At 46.4% G+C, this 19239-nt stretch overlaps 2 protein-coding genes across 8 annotated transcripts in view; one reads left to right on the forward strand and one right to left on the reverse strand.

Annotated features, from left to right (window-relative positions):
- LOC119433352 (dnaJ homolog subfamily C member 5) overlaps positions 1 to 19239 on the reverse strand; it is a 163394-nt gene that overhangs the window by 117668 nt on the left and 26487 nt on the right. For 3 of the 7 annotated variants that reach the window (XM_049658456.1, XM_049658458.1, XM_049658453.1), the window contains one exon: positions 8229 to 8268. In XM_049658456.1, the coding sequence (XP_049514413.1) occupies positions 8229 to 8268 (40 nt within the window). Of the gene's footprint in view, positions 1 to 5248; positions 5427 to 8051; positions 8162 to 8228; positions 8269 to 19239 lie in introns of all 7 variants that reach the window. The other 4 variants (XM_049658454.1, XM_049658459.1, XM_049658457.1 and 1 more) reach the window with 2 other exon arrangements.
- Positions 8644 to 13206, forward strand: LOC119433096 (glycoprotein-N-acetylgalactosamine 3-beta-galactosyltransferase 1). The gene is made up of 2 exons (XM_037700233.2): positions 8644 to 9773; positions 10486 to 13206. Exons 1-2 carry the CDS (start codon positions 8973 to 8975, stop codon positions 10702 to 10704), a joined length of 1020 nt encoding a protein of 339 aa, XP_037556161.1. The 5' UTR covers positions 8644 to 8972; the 3' UTR covers positions 10705 to 13206.

The raw sequence follows: 19239 nt of genomic DNA on the forward strand, positions 1-19239 counted from the left end.
GGCAACGCCTCTCTTACTCGTTCGAAAGAAAAACGGCTCGTTGAGAATATGTGTCGACTACCGTTGCACAGTGAATCAAGTATCGAAGAAGGCAGATTACCCACTTCCCACTACAGATGAAGTCCTCAGCCACTTGAGGGGAGGCAAGGTCTTCAGCACTCTGGATTTAGCACAGGCTTACCAGCAACTTCACGTAATGCCAGAGACAGCAGAGATATTGACCCTGAACACGTTGAAAGGGCTTTACAAGGTCAAAGGTTGCCTTTCGGAATCTCTGCAGCTCCAGCCATTTTTCAACGCTTCATGGAGACTATGCTATCTGGCATCACAGGTGTTTGCGCGTACTTAGATGACGTGATCATCAGTGGGAAAGATGCCACGGAACACGCCTAGAGACTGGAAAAAGTCCTGAAGAGGCTGCGCAAGTACAACCTTCGGCACGGCAAAAACAAATGCTGTTTTGCAGGGCGACAAGTTTCTTTTCTGGGCCACCGAATCGACAACACAGGCGTCCACACCAACAAAGAGAAAGTCCGAGCTATAAGAGAGGCTCCAGCACCAAACTGCAAGCAAGCACTTCAATCATTTCTCGGAATGCTGGATTTCTATGACAGATTCTTGAAGAACAGGGCAACAATTGCCAGCTGTCTCTACCAGCTCGTGTAGAAGGACGCCACGTGGAGATGGGAGACCAACCAAGAGAAGCATTCGATAAGCTTAAGAGATTGCTTCCCAGTCAGACCGTACTGGCACACTACCACGAACAAAAGGAGCTTCTCGTCTCAAGTGACGCTTACCGTATGGCATAGGAGCTGTTCTGTCACAACGTGACGACCAGAATAGAGAGGCACCAATCGCTTTCACATCTTGGACGCTAGGATCGGCAGAACGCAATTATGCTCAGCTGGACAGAGAAGGCCTCGCTGTAGTGTTTGCAGCGCACAAGTTCCACAAGTATATTGCGGGAAGAAAGGTGACTTTCGTCGTGGACCATCAACCGCTGCTCGACATACTAGGTCCAGGAAAGCCAACGGCTCAAGTCCTCTCACTACGGATGACCAGATGATGCTTCAAGTTATCGGCGTACGACTACAACATCGTCTACGGGCATAGCAAGAACCATCAAAATGCAGACGCGTTGAGCCGATTACCATTACCAGAACGTCTCGATGAACCCTGGCCACCAGGGGACGTACTGTTGTTTTAAGCTCTGTCGAGACCTCCGTTTACTGCTACTGATATAGCACGTCTGACAAAACAAGACAGCATCCTGCAGAGGTTGTACAAGGCAGTGTAGGATGGCACAGTGGAAAACCTCACTGGAGAGGAGTTCGCTCTTTACCGACGAAGAGCGACTGCACTAGCATTTCATCATGAGTGCATGACACTTGGATCACGGGTGATCATACCAAACTCAGCACAATCTCACGGCCTGGCACTTCTACATGCTGGTCACCGAGGCATGGTAGCCATGAAAAAGGGCACAAGAAGCTACGTATGGTGGCCTGGAATCGACAAGGTGATCGAAGAAACGGTGCGACAGTGCCGTGAATGCCGTTCAACGCAGAAGAGCCCACCCAAAGCTCCTATTCCCACCTGGGTACGTCCCCAGACACCATGGCACACAGTGCACGTTGACTTCGCGAGGCCACTACTCGGGCACACCTACTTGGTTGTTGTGGACGCACACACAAAGTGGGTGGAAGTTCGGCACGTGACGCAAGCAACATCCGCGGTTGTCATCGACATGCTCCGAAGCCTCTTTGCAACGTTTGGAATTCCCCGAAAGGTCATCTCTGACAATGGAAAAGCCTTTATTTCCACCGAGATAAAGCAGTTCTACACGGCAAATGGCATTCAGGCTATAACATCACCAGCATACCACCCTGAAACAAACGGCCAGGCAGAACGCTATGTGGCAGAGCTGAAGAGAGCACTCATGAGGGATACAGACAAGTCCATACAGTGCCGACTTGCAAGATTTCTGTATCGACAACACATAACTATACACACTGCCACAGGGATGACACCTGCGAAAGCCATGTTCGGGAGAGAACTTCTATGCCCTCTTGATCTGCTCAAGCGGGAGACGGAGATACAAATCCCTGAAAGCCAGGAGACATTACCGAAATCACGTCGCTTCACTGTAGGGGAGAGAGTACTCATCCGTCAATTTTTGAAAAAGCCGGATTGGATTGAAGGCAAAATACTGTGCCGCATCGGACCACGATCCTGGCTGGTAAAAAGAGACCAAGGAAAAGTTCGGTGTCACCTCAACCACATGAACACGAGCCAGACCGGACAAGCAACCCAATCATCGATAGATTGGAGTATAGCAGACGATCTCTCCGGCACCACGTCAGAAGAGACACCGTCGAGTTCTGTGGTTCAACGGCCCGACTCGCTCGACAGGCAAGACAATACTTCCTTGCGACCGTCGACCTCGACGTCACAAGCAGGAACCACCCGGGAACTGCGACCATCTGAACTTAGGCATCTTCCAGACTGCTATGGAGACTTCGTCCAAGGGAGGAAGAATGTCGCGCTAGAAAAAGACGACAACGAAGTGCGCGCGCGAATGCACGGGACGTGATGGCCCGAGCGCGAGCTTGTCATCAAACGCTGGCTAGTTGTTGACTCCAACGCCTAAGCTATGCCGCTTAACATGTTCATGTTTGCTTGTTTGTAACAAATCGTCGGCAGCCACAACCTGCTGCACAGACGTGACACTCAGCAAGGGCAACTTAAAATGGCACACTTGGGATGCCAGCGCACATTTCCGCCAGCGGGTTGGCTTGGTTGAATGGAAGTTGGCAAGCTAACTTGCCAATCTCATATGATCACACCGATCATGCAGCTGCATATTAATGACGGTGAAAAGCGTTTGGATGTTACTTATTGTGCGCTGTTGTGCGTGGTCTTCCTTCTGGACAAAAGGTGCTTCATCGGTAAGCGTGCAACTATGGAATGCCATCCTTGCTTCATTGTATTTCGATGAGAAAGAGTTTACAACAAAAGCAGCATCACCATAAGATAATTGACAGCAACAATGTGTCACGTCTTCATCCGTTGACGACCCAGAGCTAACGAACGAGGCGAGTTCTGGGTTCCCAAATGGCACTGGGTCACCGGCCATATGCGTCTAAATGGCAACGCCATCCTTGGTGTGCTTCACGTGAAGCACCACCGCCCGCCCGCCTGGACAATGCGGGGTCCGGCGCCGACTATTGACAGGTAGACAGAGAACCTCCTTTCAAGATGACCACAAGCGCCGTATTCTTTGGAAACGGCAGCGACTATTAAGACAAAAATCGCTACAAGCTGGCTGTTACGGAGAGCCTACTATGCAAAGAGCCAATGCCGACAATTTCTGTGGAAACCGCATCGACCGCGGTTTCAGAATCGATTGCCTTTTCATTGCATCGAGGGCGAATCAAAGGTTGAACACCAGAGGCAGAGTCTGGCAAGGTGTTGTGACACCATGGGTGGGATTTCACGGACTGTGCGACAATTCCAATTGGCTAAAAGAATAACATTGAATTCCCTCGCCGAGCGAAAGAGTGAAATGAACAGCTTAAAAAGTGGAGCTTGAGGGTTGTGTGGGGATGCTTAGACATGTAAAGACTCGGACCTGTGGTTTGCTCCGATAATCATGAAGCCCTTCTTGTGAACATCGAAATGTAACTTTATACATAAAACTTTATTTTCTCACCGCTCGGGCGTCGCTCAGGACCTCTCTTTAGACCGGCACCTGGCATGGCACCAGCCATGGAGCCTTTGTGGCTGCTCAGACCCCCAACTTTACAACACCATGCATCATGTACAGGCATGGAAAGCTGTCGAGAGGCCATCAAAATCCAGTGGAGAACCTTTGCTGGCCCATCAGAGCAAAGTACCACACTTGTGTTTCTTTCAAATAGACATGATCCCAATTTTTTTTTCCTGCCGAGATCAGTGTATATGGTTAGAACAAATATCAGATACACAAAGGCATTTTCATTTCATATGCGATTTCATGATAACGAGGTTCAACTGTAATGTAAATAAGCCTCTTTTTGTAACAAAATGAACTCCAGACAAACTTTACATTTTACTATGTTTATAATTAAGAAAATATTTTATATTAGATTTGATGTGAAAATGTAATTATTCGGCGTAATAGTTCAGCGGAAACCCGCTAGGTGGAGAGAAGTAATTAAAGCGAAAATGAGACCCAAAGGTAGCTACAAAGAAAACCCATACGGGTTCCTCGAAAGAAAAGCCTCGCAGTTGAAGAAAAATTCGTCCTGGTCCAAGACTCGAACCCGGGACCACCGCCTAATACCCTACATTAACGAATATAATGAAGCAATTTCCAGATACCCGTTCAACTTGATTACAGTGAGGCTGTACTGTTAGCACACTGGAAAAAAAAAAAAAAAACTGCGCACAGCATGCAGCAATGATAACACAACATACAGTATAATAAAATGATTTTGCAAACAAGAATACAATAATGAATTGATGAAGTTTGACACCTAAAAGCAACATGTCAGCTATGAGGGATGATAAAATTGAGGACTCTATATTGATTCTGAACATCTGGAGGCCTTTAACAAGCAACCAACGGTACATGAACATTTTTTTTTTTTAATTTCTGCCCTCATCGGAAAGCAGTTGGTATGAAGTAGTGCACTCAAATAAATGGTGTGCCAGCAAATAATTTTCACCATTTTTATTTCTAAGAAAGGAGGGCACTTCCTCGTGTACGTCAATGACGTGAGGAGTTAATATGCTGTTGTACTAATGAATGGCATCTGTGCTACATATCAGAAGCTTTGAGTTGCACAGGCGCCCACTTTCACCGTTCACTTCCAAGCAAAAACTTAAAATTTAAGTGCTGGCCTTGACTTGCTGTGGGCACTTTACCTGAAGTCACTGAAGCACTGCTGCACAACAGCTAGGCCTTGCATTATCTGCCACCATCCGTTGTGCATTTGTTTAAGAGCTATGTCAGGTGGTTGCCCCACAGAGCATGTACGCTGCCACACAGCAGCAAAAGGTTTTTGTTTGAAGCTTGTGCCGTGCTCATAAGTACGCAGCTCTTTAAGGTAGGCCAATTGCACAATATAAAGTCAAGTAGACTCTGGGCATTAATTGATTGCAATACACGGCCTAAGCCGACATTACCTAAATGGGAAATGAATCACCGTAACAGCTCGAGCTGACAATGTCATCGAGGACAATTAGACATCACTTGTGGACGCACCATAGAGGTCAGGGTTAGGCCTGATGTGCTTCTCGAGGTAGGATGGGCTTGAGAACTGCGGCACGGCTGACCACAGCAGCCGTCTAAGCACATCATTGGTGGTTACGTCAAAAAGGCTCTGGTAGTAGCTGAACTTCCAGAACGACGGTGCGCTGGCGCCTCTCTCTCGGTTCAACAGCTGTAACAATCAGCACAAGCGTAGGCACAAGAAACCTCGATTTCATTCAACCAGCTTTATTCTGGATGATTGCATGCTTAATTAGTAAACCTTGAATGACATTGGATCTAGGTGGAAAATTTTAAACATGCAAGCAGTTGTGTGAAAGTGTATATGCCTTTGCTTATGTGGCCAATCCACTAAAGTTGAATTTTCTTGTATACAGTTCTTGGATGATTTTTCAGAGAGAGAGGCAGCAGGAATGTCCGTATGATTGGACAGTCCAAAAAAAAATTCAGTGAGAAAAAAAATTTTGTTTTTTAGAAGGACATCAGTACAGAAAATTCATTTCCACACATTTTCTCAGTCTTGCGATTCATTATAGAGTAATATTTACTTGAAATTCCATACTGGCTGAGGCCACAACAGTGTTTCACATTCAGCCACCATGCAGCTCTCTGTGTGTCTCGTGTCATTGTGAAGCACAGATGTCACATGCAACATTCATCATTATCATCATCATGTTTTTTATTTTCACCACTGGATACACAAGGTGCAAAAGGGAGAACCGGAAAAAAAGCCGAAATTTCTTTGGCTTGACAAAGCTCCGGTCTCCCAGACAGGCACAGTAACGGCTGGTGTATCACAATCACGTACAAAGTGTTGATATAAGAGTATTTTAAACACAAGTACATGTAGATACTTTCATGTTATTACATAGAAACTAGTTATAATATAGTTGTGTAAAATATCTCCCAGTATACAATTACAATCTGTAATCTTGCTGATTATTATTTGACACAAACTCAATCGCATATAACATAAGAATGAAAAAGCAATATATATATATATATATATATATATATCTAGCAGCCTCTGTCGTATCATGAATGACACGTCCCTTAGCTTTTTCACACCGAGCCAGTAAGGCTCTTGCGTAAAGCACAGGGTTTTAAAGCCGGTCGTTAAAAAGACGAATCTTGCACCCCAGTTCGGAACGAAGAATCTTGCTCACTCGCGTGACATGTTGCCATGACAGTGTGATGGCGGCGAACAAGGCAGCAAGTTCTTGTGGGGATAAGCCCTTTCTCGTGCAGAAGCCAATATACCTTGCCCGGCACATAGCCGCCGCGATGTCGGCAGCGGGCATTTTCACATTGAAAAGAACACGAGGAACAAAGAAAAGAAAATGATAGCCCACTGTATGATAAATATACTGCAGGACACGTTCCTGGGCTAGTTAGTGCTTACTTAATGACATGATGTAGCATTAAAGTTGTTAGTAGCATCTCTTTCTTGTGGTTGTGCCCTTGCGTTACATCATGTCCCTATGAGGCATTGTACGTGATGGGCAGGCCACTGAGGGTACAAATTAATGAGCTCAAGGTAAGAGGGAGACATAAATATTTTCGTTATCTTTGTTCATATTAGGTCTTTTAGCTTGAAACAGTCTTTCAGAAAATATTCCTTCGAAGGTTTCAGGCGAGGCTGCTTCAGGGCACCTCTAAATGCAGGAAACAATTATTGGAATTTAATGACTGAGCCCTTCCTGTGTTCAAGGATGCTGCGGAAAACAATTCCCTGCAGTGACCTTGTGAAATTAAGAGCAGTACATTTAATCTTCATTCACAACATCCACATGCATGTAATACAATGATCCCAACACGAGCCTTAGCTATTGGTGGGACCTAAGCCTTAGACAGTACTGATGGACATTCCACCTTGGTGTTTCTTAGCTCAATAAGCTCTTTGTACTTCCTATAATTGGCTCGTCTAGTTTCCAGCATCATTTTGGAAAGATAATCAGTGCTATCGAAACTGCTTCATAAAAGAATCAGCTATGTGCACTACTTTGCAACACAATCGACACTGGGCCTCTTCGATTATCCGTTCCCGACAGTCCCGGACTGCCCAAGACGGTGCTTTCAGCCAATGAGCGTCGCGTATGCAGTCTTTCGGAGAGTCCGGGACTGTCAGAGATGGATAATCGAAGAGGCCCACTGTATCCAGATATTTGCGTTCTTCGCATAGTCGCAAAAACACCCTCTTAGACACAGGCTGTCGTGACGCCCCCACATGCAGTGACAAATTGCTTCGAAATCGATTAAGTAGTAAGCTGAATTTCAAATCCTACATTTATGATGAATTATCCTTCATTTTTTTGCAGGAGCTCTGTTATCTGATATTACAATGCAAAAATAACATAAAAATGAACGCTGTTTTCACTGAAGTTATAAACTATTGTGATAGTGCTTGCACATTATAAAATTGAATCTATTTCCCAGATTTGTTTGGTGGCACATTATTACGGGTCCCGATATATTGGCTAATAATGCAGTGTCCGCAGTGATCCGTATTGTCTACTTTCTATAGTTTTTTTAGTATTTGTTTCATTTTGTTCTTTAAAAAAATGAACCAAATACTCCAAAAGTAAAAACGTGGCCAAGGGCAGTATTCTCGAGCGATCACTTTCGGAGATATTTTCGTGTCTGAGCGTAGGCGTCTGCGGGCGACAGCGTCCCTGGCACTGTGCCAAAACAGCGCACTAGTCACGCGCAATGTCGCGAAAGTATCTCCGAAAGTCATTGCCCGAGAATACATACCACCCCAGGTTAAATTAACGGCAGGCCCGGTGAACATACCTACCTCGTCGCTCTCGTCGTCGTCATCGTTCATGTCTGTGAAGCTGGTGTATGCCTGATTCACTGCTTGTCGACCGCGCTGGCCGCTGCTGCCTTGCAACGTGTCCGAGAAATCTGATTCAAAACGCACCGGCACATGAGCATGATACGCAAAGCGCTGGTGAATGCTTTCCCTGCTTACCTTGGAACTGCAGGTTTGCTTGTGCTTCGCTTTGGTCGACCTGTGGAATCGCACAAATTGAAGTTTGTATTCCAGGCCGTGAAGGCAACAACGAAAGTGGGATGACAACCGGCACGGTTAGGGCGGTTAGCACGCGCGGTAAAAAAACAAAAAAACACCATGCTTAAGAAAGAAAGAGGTAATCCTAAGCAATCGTGAACACCTTATTAATCGCCGATAGTATTCATACAATTGAATGGTGCTTTTAAATAAGACGAAAAGTGCCTTACATCAATGTCGATAATTTTCGCCGTTATGGGAGCAGCCATTTTTAAAGTGCACGCCTGCCGACGGCGTGGGCCGCCACTGCTGCGACCGGGTGGAAACGTAACGCGAAGGCAGCTACAGATTTATTAGCGTCAACGCAAAATACGCATTACATTAACATATATAAAGCTAGAAAGTGCTTTAATTGATTTTTGAACTTACAACATTACGATTGTCTGCTCCACTTCGGATCGGCAGAAACGATTGTAAACAAACGGTGGTGGTTGTCGCGTGGTAAAATGTTGTACCGTCATTTGGTTGTCTTTTTTCGTTATGTGAACTTTATTCTGAGCTAGTTGTGGGTGTAGAGAGGCTGAGGAGCCGCGAGTGGGTGCGGCTTACATTGCGACCTCTTCTTCAGTGCGTGGTGGAACAAAGCACCTTTAAAGGGAATGTATTTTGTTTGCGCCGAGTGTACCGAAAGCCCCGACAGGTCCCATGCACGGCCTCGTCCGCGTCGCCGCTTTCCTGGTCGCCTCCGTATCGGGCTCGCTGCTGGCAGTGATCGTGCTGCAGTATCGGGAGATTCTCGAGAGCAGCGAGCGAACCCCGCCAGCAGCCAGCTATGCACCACTGCGGATGGCCACCTACCAGAGCTGGCTCTCCGACTTGGGTCTGGAGCGCGCGGGCAGCGGGGCCGCCAGCGAGGCGCGCCTGCTGTACGAACGCGTGCCCGTGCTCTGCTTGGTCCACGCCACTTCGGCGCAGCAGGCGCGCTCGGTGCTCAACACGTGGAGCCGTCGCTGTAACCGGGCAGTGTTCTTCGGGAGCCTGTCGGACCCGCACGTGCCCGTCGAGCGCGTCTCGGGTAACGCGTGCGCGCTCTTCACGCGCGTGCTGGCAAAGCACAGAGGCTCATTCCGCTGGCTGCTGCTCGTGGACGACGAGGCGTTCGCCGTGGTGGAGAACCTGCGCTTCTACGTGGCCCCACTGAACTCCAGCGACGTCCACTACCTGGGCTATCCCGTGCGATGGGGGTCCACCTTCTACAACGCGATGGCGGCCGGCGTCGCGCTCAGCGAGGGCGCTGTACGGGCGCTTGCTTGCCGTGCTGCGGCGTCGCTTGACGAGCTCGAGCGGACTGTGGCTGCCGCGCTGCCCCGCGTGCCCCCGGTGGACACGCGGGACCTGCTGCGCCGGGGCCGTTTCAACCCGTTCGGCGTCGAGGAGATGCTAGTACCGGGGTCCGTCGCATACGGCCACCCACACCGGCGCTCCAGCCTTTTCCGCAGCCCCGAGGTGCGGCTCGTTCGTGTGCCTACTCTTTCAGAAAATAACTGCTAGACGTAGTATTATTGCGTCGCCATGTTAATTCCCAGACTGAAAACTCGCGTTTCACTGTGAAAGTGTACTACCTTGAACATGAGTTCTGCTTAAGTACAACGATTGTAAATGACCACAGATCAAGACAAATTCCAAGCAATTAGATGTAATTGTTCTGCGATTTAAAACGGTGCTTGTTACCTGAATTGCAATTATGGCGGCGTACCTTTCCATACCAGTTAACATAAGCAAAAGCGATTTATTGCAACACATGAACCTTTTAATAACAGAGCTTTATATATATATATATATATATATATATATATATATATATATATATATATATATATATATAAAGCTCACATGAGCAGAGAGGAATGGCCGTCATTTAACATGTGACAATTGTGTCTCCTCGCACGCCTTGAAATGTTCAGCTTTTGTCAGCTAGACCGTTAAAACTGGTGGTCTTTTCGATGTACGATTACACACCATACAAATTTTGTCACGCTAAGCCAAGTATTGGTTAAGATGCCCTACCCAGAGCCATGCTACAGATGAGCAGTTCATTTCTTATGCACTAGTATTTGCTCCATTTTATAGCACAGATTTGATCAGTTAATGTGTAAAGAAAGGCAGTTGCAGAGCTGGTGTCACCATTTGCGTTGCTCAATATCGTTGGTCATTGCAGGGGGGACACTGCTGCAGCCAGCATGCCATCACCTTTCACGGAGTGAACCCGGCAGACATGTTCCTGCTTGAATACCTTGTGTATGGGCTACATGTTGGGCCTGGGGGTGGTCTTTCCCCAACCAGCAGTCCACCTGCCAATGCCCCCATGGAGCTTGCAAGCCTTCTCAGGGGGAAAGCCTTCGTCAAGCCATACGGAATCGTTGCTGGCACCTCTTGAAGGCAGTGCTGTGCTAAAAAAATGACTGCACAATTGGAGGACACGACAGTTGTTTCCTCACTTAGCCATGTCAGTGCATTACTCCTTAGTCGTGCCTTATTTTGACAACCAATTGCTCAGCACTGCAAATGTCCATGTAGTCGCACGTGTAAGCTTAGCCGGTTAGAAATGCATGTGATGTGCATGGAAAACACGCAGAGCTCAAAACAAATTTTGTGCGCAGCATGTCTTTGCAAAATGTGGTGTCTTGGAACTTGCCACAATTAATGCTTGCGCAAGTGTTGCCTTTTTACGTGGAAGTTTAGGAGAGGCCCTGGCAAGCTCCACTGCATAGGAGAAAGTGTGGCAGAAGTCTTTTTCGTAAAGGAGCACCAGGACTGGTGGTCCGAACAGCAGTCTTGTCATAGCAACTGCACCTCGGTCGCCTAATGAAGCGAGCAAACGCTCTGTGTTCGAGATCACAGTCAGCTGTTAGCCCATTTGTGCTTCCACCTCTTGCACTACACTAGCATCTGCAACGCTGGCACAGTTCACAAACTTTTCTTTTACGTTCCGGAATGATGGAGGACCACAACTAGGCAGAGGCCAGGGAGAACTGACGAAAGGGGGGGGAGGGGGCGAGAATGAGGAGGAACGTTGGGGGCCTCTATTTTGTTCTTTCTCCACGCCTTTTTACAACATCAAACTGTGCAGCCGTTTTGGACTGTGTACTACTGTTGCCTACAGTTTCCACTAGAGTGACTAGACCATTTTATCGGATTGGTGCAGAAATCGCGAGGATTTACCTGTCGCCACAAAATTTCATTTTGTTTTTGTTTCATTTTGTTTCATTTTATTTTGGCATTGCACAATGTGAAATCCGGGATCAGCACGGAAGCGCATGGTTGTACTCCAATGCAGCCTCCCTCTCGGCTGGGTCTCTGCACTGTACATATTGGCCTCTGCAGTGTACAAGGAGTGAATGGTTGGCTGTTGTGAAATACATAGCAGTAGTGCCTTACCAATGAAGTTTCAGCATTAAAGTTACCTGTCACCACTGCTGTTTTTGAGCAAGCAAAAACTTCACACAAGAGAGAAGCACCCAAGTATTGTTTTAATCGACTACACAGTACTGGCAGTTAAGTACTGCTGCTTCACACACACACAGAAAAGGCCTTTGTGTCTTGACTGGGAAAAAGCACAGGTGCCAGCTGCAGCAGTTGCGGGTCGGCAGCCAGGGTAGGGACCTTTCACACCCTCGAGAATGCCTGGCACAACCTGCTGCACAGGAACCACAACACCAGCAGCTGGCTCGCTAGTTGCCCATCTAGCCAAGCAAGACAGTATAGAGGCAACCTAAGACTGGTATGAGAGCCTCACTGTGTCATAAAATTCGAACATAAAAGGGGCAGCAACACCTGCCTCCGATGGCATATCAGGCATTGCAGAGATGGTGCATTCGCAAGATTACGGGCAAAGGGCTGTGCCCACATTAGTTGTTCGACTGCACTTTTCGGCGTTCATTGCTTGGCAGTATGTGCTTGCTGCAGATGGAGCACAGTTTTGTGGCATTGTATTAGAAAATCTAAAGTTGTGCACAAAATAATGTAACGGGGCAGGATATGACAGAATGCCAGGACTCTCCCAGCATAGTGTAAATGAAAATAATAGTTTGTGGTGCAGACAGTGCTGGAAGCAAACAAAAGTGTGGAGCTGTGCACAGCTCGCCAGTAAACCACATTGCTGCAAACATCGGATGCACCAGATGCTGCACCAGTGGTCAGCATTCAACACCCTAGAATGCACCAGACCTGAATACCTTGTGGGTAGGCCAGTGTAGCAGGTGTACAAAGGGGTGCAAACCAAGCACCGGCAGGACGATGGGGCACAACTAAGCAGACAATGTGCAGCCACAACATGGGGAGCGTGCAAGTGATGTGCAGCAAGAGATCCACACTTGCAGGCTGAGTCCTGGGATGGGCTCCTCAGTGCAAAGCAATGACCAGCAGGACATGTGGGTAAGGTGACTGTGCTGCACTGTCTGTGGAGCACATGTGGCTCACATTACCATGGTTCAGTATTGAACCCAGAGGCCAGCGGTAGCCGTAGCTGACATCACACACACCACTTGCAACATACATTGTTTTGCTAAGAGACCCACCTACATGGGGCACAACTACATGACTCCGAATTCTTTCCCAAGAGCATCACAAGGATGACTACAGTAATGGCATGCAGCTAATCAAAGAATGCACACATGCCATTACCGTGTGTACGCTAGTAGACAAAAAGGCAGAAGAGACAGCTGCTCTGAAATTTACACATTCATACTCTATTGGCCAGAAAATTAAAACCACTCCTGGTGTACAGGCATGCTGTAAAGAACTTGGCATGTTCACAATTCAAGATAACTATGACAGTGCACTTATATTGGTGGCTCAAGCTACGCATTACAATATAGGACTGTCCTATTAAAAGTAAAACAACTGGGCAACTGCAATAACAAGTGGCATCACAACTGCACAAAGTTTTCACACCATTATCTCGAAAGAAATAAAAAAATATAGGCAAGCTGATTGTACAAACAACAAATGGGGATACCATGCACAACAGTGTCAATAACCTCCCCCATGCCATAACAAGCAGGCTCTATAAGACAGTGCACACACCACGCATGGGAAAAGTGTTCTCACAAACGGATTAAAAAGGGAAGGAAGGTGGGGGAAGGGATAAGGGAAAGAAAGACGGAACAGAGACACAAGCACAGCCTCTGGAGTCTCTTTGGAACGGAGCCTACTGCAGGTTGCTGGTGGGCACGGCCGCAGCGGTGGCGTCCTGCGTCATGTATGTGTGGTGCTGGCTCGTGCTCAGGTTAGTCGTCTCGCTTGGGTTGCTGTCAGTGGCTGAGGGAGGAGGAGGCATGGCCAGGGGCACCGACCCCGGGGCGTCCATCTTGGCACTGGACGCAGGCTGTGTGGTCACTGGGCTCTGGCCTTCTTCGCTGCTGTATTCCTCCTGGAAACAACAAGGCACACCCACGGCTTTCCTATCTGACCCTTTGTGCTAAACCCTGTCACGATAATGATTCTCAACAAACTCGTTTCATCCAACTCGCTCGAACTGTGTAGCCTCGACTTGGCACATGCTCCACTAATTCAATGAGTAACAGCAACCGAGTTTTCAGATTATGCCTGCGCAACAGCCTGCACAACAGCGCTAACGATCGTGTCTGCTAAGAATTGCATCGCTACGCGCCGCAAAAAGAGCCGCAATTTGAAACCGAATGCCATTTGCCCTTCTCCTCACGAGCGCTGCGCTCCAAGCTGGAAGGTTGACGTATCTGTGCACGTGCGCCTATGTACATGTGCGTGCTGTGTTGTCACTCCATAGTGACACTTCGAAGATTATTCAATGCAACATCTGTTATTTGTGTAAATCGGTTGCTTCAACAGACGAATTAAAGTTTAGAAAAATAATAAAACACACAAACTGAATGTCTGCATGTTTTTGTTTTACTTTGCACCAGAGCAAGAGAGATGTACTTCCGTTTCGTCTGCTTGTTCCGTCGTGCAGTTGTGCGTGCTGACAACGAAACTGTCATTTTCTACCATGTTCCAGCGTGCAATCATGCTCTGTGATCCACTTGCTTTTGCCTCAGTGTTCGTGCAGCACTGACTTATACCACTAGTCAGGTGCGCTCATGCACAGCGTACAAAATCGTGTGCAAAATAAGCCAAACGCAATGGCTCGCGCTCAAGGCCGTCACCGGAAGTGCGCTGCGCAGCAAGAAAGTGATAGAGAAGAGACAGGGCCTGTGATGTATACATCACGCGATTCTCTGGCTCTGACATGGGAGAACACAGGGAAGAAATTTCGCTTGTGAATGCCAGGGTTTTATCCAGAAATTCGATTTTAGGGGGGGGGGGGGGGGTGTTACCAGATCGCGGGGGGGGGGGGGTACGAAGTCGTTGGTTCTATCTTTTCTGAGCGAAAGGCAGGGGGGGGGGGGGGAGAGGTTCATGGAGCTAGCGCTTTTTTTACCGCATTCTATTGAATTAAGGTTGAGCGATTTTTTTCAGCAAATGGTGTCAGAAAAGCTGCTAAATAGTAGAAGTACACTAATTAACTTTTTCAGCAAGTATAATAAACCACATGTTACAAGGGAGTTCGTCCTTGTTGGTGCAAGTCGAGCTGATGTTGCACAAAAAATATTGCAACGAAGGTGGAAACAGGGGGGCACAGACAGGCGGGCACGAACGAACGCTGTATAAAAGGCCAAAATGTGTGCCTCATTTTGTGTGATTACAAATTCAATACCACATTTAAACACTCTTGGCATTCTGTCACTTCATTTGAAAATTGCAAGAACACAAGGGACAGCATTTAGCGTTTTCATTTGATTGCACAAAGATGTTTTCTTTTTTTCTATGCAGAACAAAGGGAAGCAAGTTCTCAATCTACAAGTCTTAATAGAACAAAGTGCAGATGTTTTCAAAACTAAGCACAATATCAGTTTGCACAAGATTAAAACAAAAAGAAAAAAAAAAAGAACTAAGCACCACAGTCACGCAGCAGCCATAAACCTTAAACGACACATTTAAAAAAACTACGTGGGCAGCTTGCACTAGTGGTGCAAGGCTGGAGATCGACCTAGCTTCTTCCAGGTTTCACTAGGCTTGGCTAAGTTTTGCTAGGAAATTCTAAGTGCTGCTAGGCACGGTATTCCGAATCGGCTCGCCGCCAACGTGCAAATTCTCGCTTGGCCGCGCGATGCACTTCAAGATAAGCGGCTTCTTCGGCTGTCCGGATCTTCTTTGGTCATCCCTTATCAAGGCTACATGTTCTCGCCACAGAGTCAACGAGAGTTCTGCCGCCGTTGTGGAGGCTCCGAGCTTTATCTCCCCAGTGACGTCACGGCCAAGCTCCACACTTGCCGTGGCTGGTCGAAACCTGTCGAGCCGCCGCCAGAGGCGCCTGCTGCAGTCAGGGACACCGTGCGCGTTCGGTGCAAATGCGGGGAAACGCAGACGCGGTAGCAGCTCTGTGCGTTGCCTCGTTGGTGCTGCTACAATTTCTCTCATTTTCTCTATATCTCTCCCGAGCATAGCGCGCACCGCGTGCACGCTCTCCTTTTTCCTTAACGTCGCATGTGAAGGCAACATGTGCACGGCACGGAGAGCCACTCTGCGAGGTGGTTGCTAGGCGACTCATTGTGCCGGCAGTTGCATAGACGAAAACACACACACGTCTTGAGTTTACCGCAACGTCAAGGTTTCTCCGCTGCCTGCAGGACGCAGTGTAGCACTGTCTGCACGCTGAACATCAAAATTGGGCCTCAAAATTAGGGCCACGTAGGGTCCACCTCCACAAAGAGTAAATATTTCTTCAAGCGATTACCACAGTGCATGGGATCAGCTCAATTTTTTTCCAGGATGAGTGACTGTCTGGAATAATTTTTGGGGAGGGGGGTGTCGCAATCCTCCTGGTGAGGGGGGGGGGGGGAGTATAAATCCCTGGTGGAGGCTACACGGGGCAAGTGGAGAGAGTCTCTTAGCAGTGGCGCTCACCTCCTAAAATCATGGGTTCGTGGCACTGAAATATTTCTATCTCGGCTATTAATGCACCAATTTGAAAAATTCTTGCAGTAGAATGCTCCCTAGAGGGCACTAACAACTTCCAGCGTATAACCTAATTTTTCTTGTGGCCTGGTGAGGGGCCCTTTAAGAGGTTTGTCCTGGCAAGGCTAAGGAGAGACTCAGAAGATGGGAATGACGGGATTTTCGTGCATGCAGAAAGAGTGAGGTATTGGCTAGGATCTAAAGAAAGTTTACGGCTTATTAATGTAAATTATGTACAGTAAACTAAGCCTTAGTTCCACAATAAAAATAAACTGTAGGTGACATGAGCCCTGCATCCTGCTGCCACATTCAAGCACTTCCGGAGCCCTTGGCACGAACAAGTTTTACTTGCGAGATAAGGATGTTATTTGTTCTATGTCTTTTTAGGTCTCATTTTTTGGACTCCAGGTTATTAGGACATTTAAGCGGGCCCTGCAGAGTCCGAAATTATCTTCTAGCTGTGTTTAAACCAAAAAAGTCTCCTTGCCGTACGTGCTTTGTGCAGCAAGTCTCCCAGTACCATGGTAATCTTGCTGTCTAAGCAGCTTCTGTAAACACTGAGAGTTTTTTTTTTTTAATAATTTAAAAGACAATATTATCGACACCTTTTCTTGTACTAATATACTGATAATAGTAACAATCTCATGTGCTTTGTTTGTGTAAAAAAAGCATTTTGTTAATTTGATTTGAATCAATTTTGACCACCTGTGCTCCAAGTACAGGAGAGTTCTTGCGTTCTACTCTTATAGGGATGAAACTGCCAAGGCCAGTTATTGCCCGTGATCTTACATTTACGAACAGATTACAGAACAAACTGAGCCATCATGGCAGTTTAGCATTGAATGACAATGTTTTGCACTGTACCATTGAGCTGTCAAAATGGATTTTAGTGAAGCAAAGTGCACTATCTTTCAAATCATACTAGATCTGTCCTGTGTGACCAGGGCATAAATTTAAGAATGCAGTCTTGAATACTTAGAAGCATACCTCAGCATGCTTGCTAAGTTTTCTTTTTTTTTTTAACCCTGAGAATCAACTGAACACATGCAACTCCTAATGGCTCCAGCACCCAGCAGTGCAAGCTATCGGAGTATGTGATAGTATTGCAGGCAAATACTGACAAGTACATTCGAGCAAGGTCAGAGGAACCACCTCAGACAAGATACTTGAATGTTTAAAACATTTGCCACTTGAATTGGCTGTAACAAACAAGGGCTGCCCATTTTACACTTGAGCATTGTCACCCAACTCTGCTTGCTTGCATTTGTCAGTAATACTGGTAAGGGAGACAATGCCTAACAGATACGCAGTTACTCAGCCTTAGTATAATACAATGCCATTTCATATTAGTGGCAGCAAAATTCCCTTGCATATAAAAATGACTGAGGCATCCATTGCTTGCCCTCAGTGTAAAGTCATACCTAAATTTAGCAACATTGGTGATTTAAGGATTTTTTTCATCTGTCAAGCTTCATTGAAGACCACCTATAGGTCACCGCAAAGTAATTTTGCCTCATAGTTTAGATATAAGAAAGTCCTCATGCAATGCATGCATGCAGAGAGAATTTATATAAGGTAAAAATAATGAATTGAGGACTGAGCAAATTTTTTAAACTCGTACGTAGTGACAGGTGCAGCCGTGGTCCCTTACAAGTCACCGTTAACTACACATTAAACTGCACACAAAACAAAGCTGTGGGTACAAGCTATTACGCATAGGTTAGATGTATTTTATGATCACTACAGTACAAGGTGTTTCATTTACTTTGGGCCAAACATTAAAATTATGCAAATGCTACACAGCTAGACAGAACCAAGGTAATGTTTGCCATTGCTTGGAAATACAATTTTTTGCATTCCGCCTAATTACATAATTTGTCTTAATCAACTTCTCAATTATTACAATTAGATGAAAAGTGTCAATAAGAAAATTGTAGAGCAACACGAAAAACTCCCGATACAGCTTTCTGTTGCTCAATACATGCTACATAAAAGTTTTTCCGACTGTGAAAGAAGCTTTCGAATACATGCGAAATTGATGCGCGACTGGCCGCTCGAGGCACTTTGCGTGTATTTGCTGCACAATGTATGCAGAAGTTTTGAGGAGCGCTCAAGTCCTGACACTCATCTTATTTAGCACACAATCACTTCATAATATGCAAGACCATGCACATTGAGCGACATGATGCCCAATATGGTGTAGATCTACATGATGCCCTTTACACCTGGGCGCATCTATCATATTCCATTGCTTCCTGAACCACTACGCCATCACTCCGAGGCACTTAACTCGCACGTGCTGTCCATGGTTCATTACACACAAGGAAACCATTATTTTTATTTTTTAGCAATGACAGCTGCAATGGACAGCAGTAGACACCCAGAATGCCTAATTTTGCATATTCTTTCAGTTACATTTTCTTCTGCTTTTGTCCAGCAGTGTCAAGGAAAAAACCTACGGGCACTGACTTTCGCGTAAAGTGAAGACTGCTTCTTACCCAATGCGGCCCCAGCTCACTTCAGAGTGCATTGGTATCGTCACAGACGGCCAACTTTGGTGACAGCACTACCATGCTTGATGGAATGTTCAACGTGCCACATTCTGTCAAGCATGGTAGTGCCAAGCAATTCTTCCTGCCTGGTAATGCTTGCAGAATCAACTTGTGCGTGCACTTTGAGAGGGAGATTCAATTCTTCTTTATAAAGAAATACAGAAACACTGACTGCATAATAAATACTGAAAGTACTTTGTAATTATGATGACTCACTAGAAAATGCACAAAGCACCATCCTACCACCTTGATGACTGCCTTTCAGCGCTGTCTCCAGTGCTTTAGAATAATGTTACGTAACTACCACATTTATCGGCAATATATCATAATTCATGACTGAAAGGGATATATAGCCATTGCCATGGCAAAAAGCAAGACTACATAGT

This window comes from Dermacentor silvarum, chromosome 11, assembly GCF_013339745.2.
Source record: "Dermacentor silvarum isolate Dsil-2018 chromosome 11, BIME_Dsil_1.4, whole genome shotgun sequence".
Taxonomy (NCBI): Eukaryota; Metazoa; Arthropoda; class Arachnida; order Ixodida; family Ixodidae; genus Dermacentor; species Dermacentor silvarum.

What these genes read in the sequence shown, in the direction of transcription:
- LOC119433096 (XM_037700233.2), top strand. Translation starts at nt 8,973, where the DNA reads ATGCACGGCCTCGTCCGCGTCGCCGCTTTCCTGGTCGCCTCCGTATCG. An exon ending in GCCTTTTCCGCAGCCCCGAG is followed by an intron (nt 9,774 to 10,485) that starts GTGCGGCTCGTT and finishes TGGTCATTGCAG; the next exon opens with GGGGGACACTGCTGCAGCCA.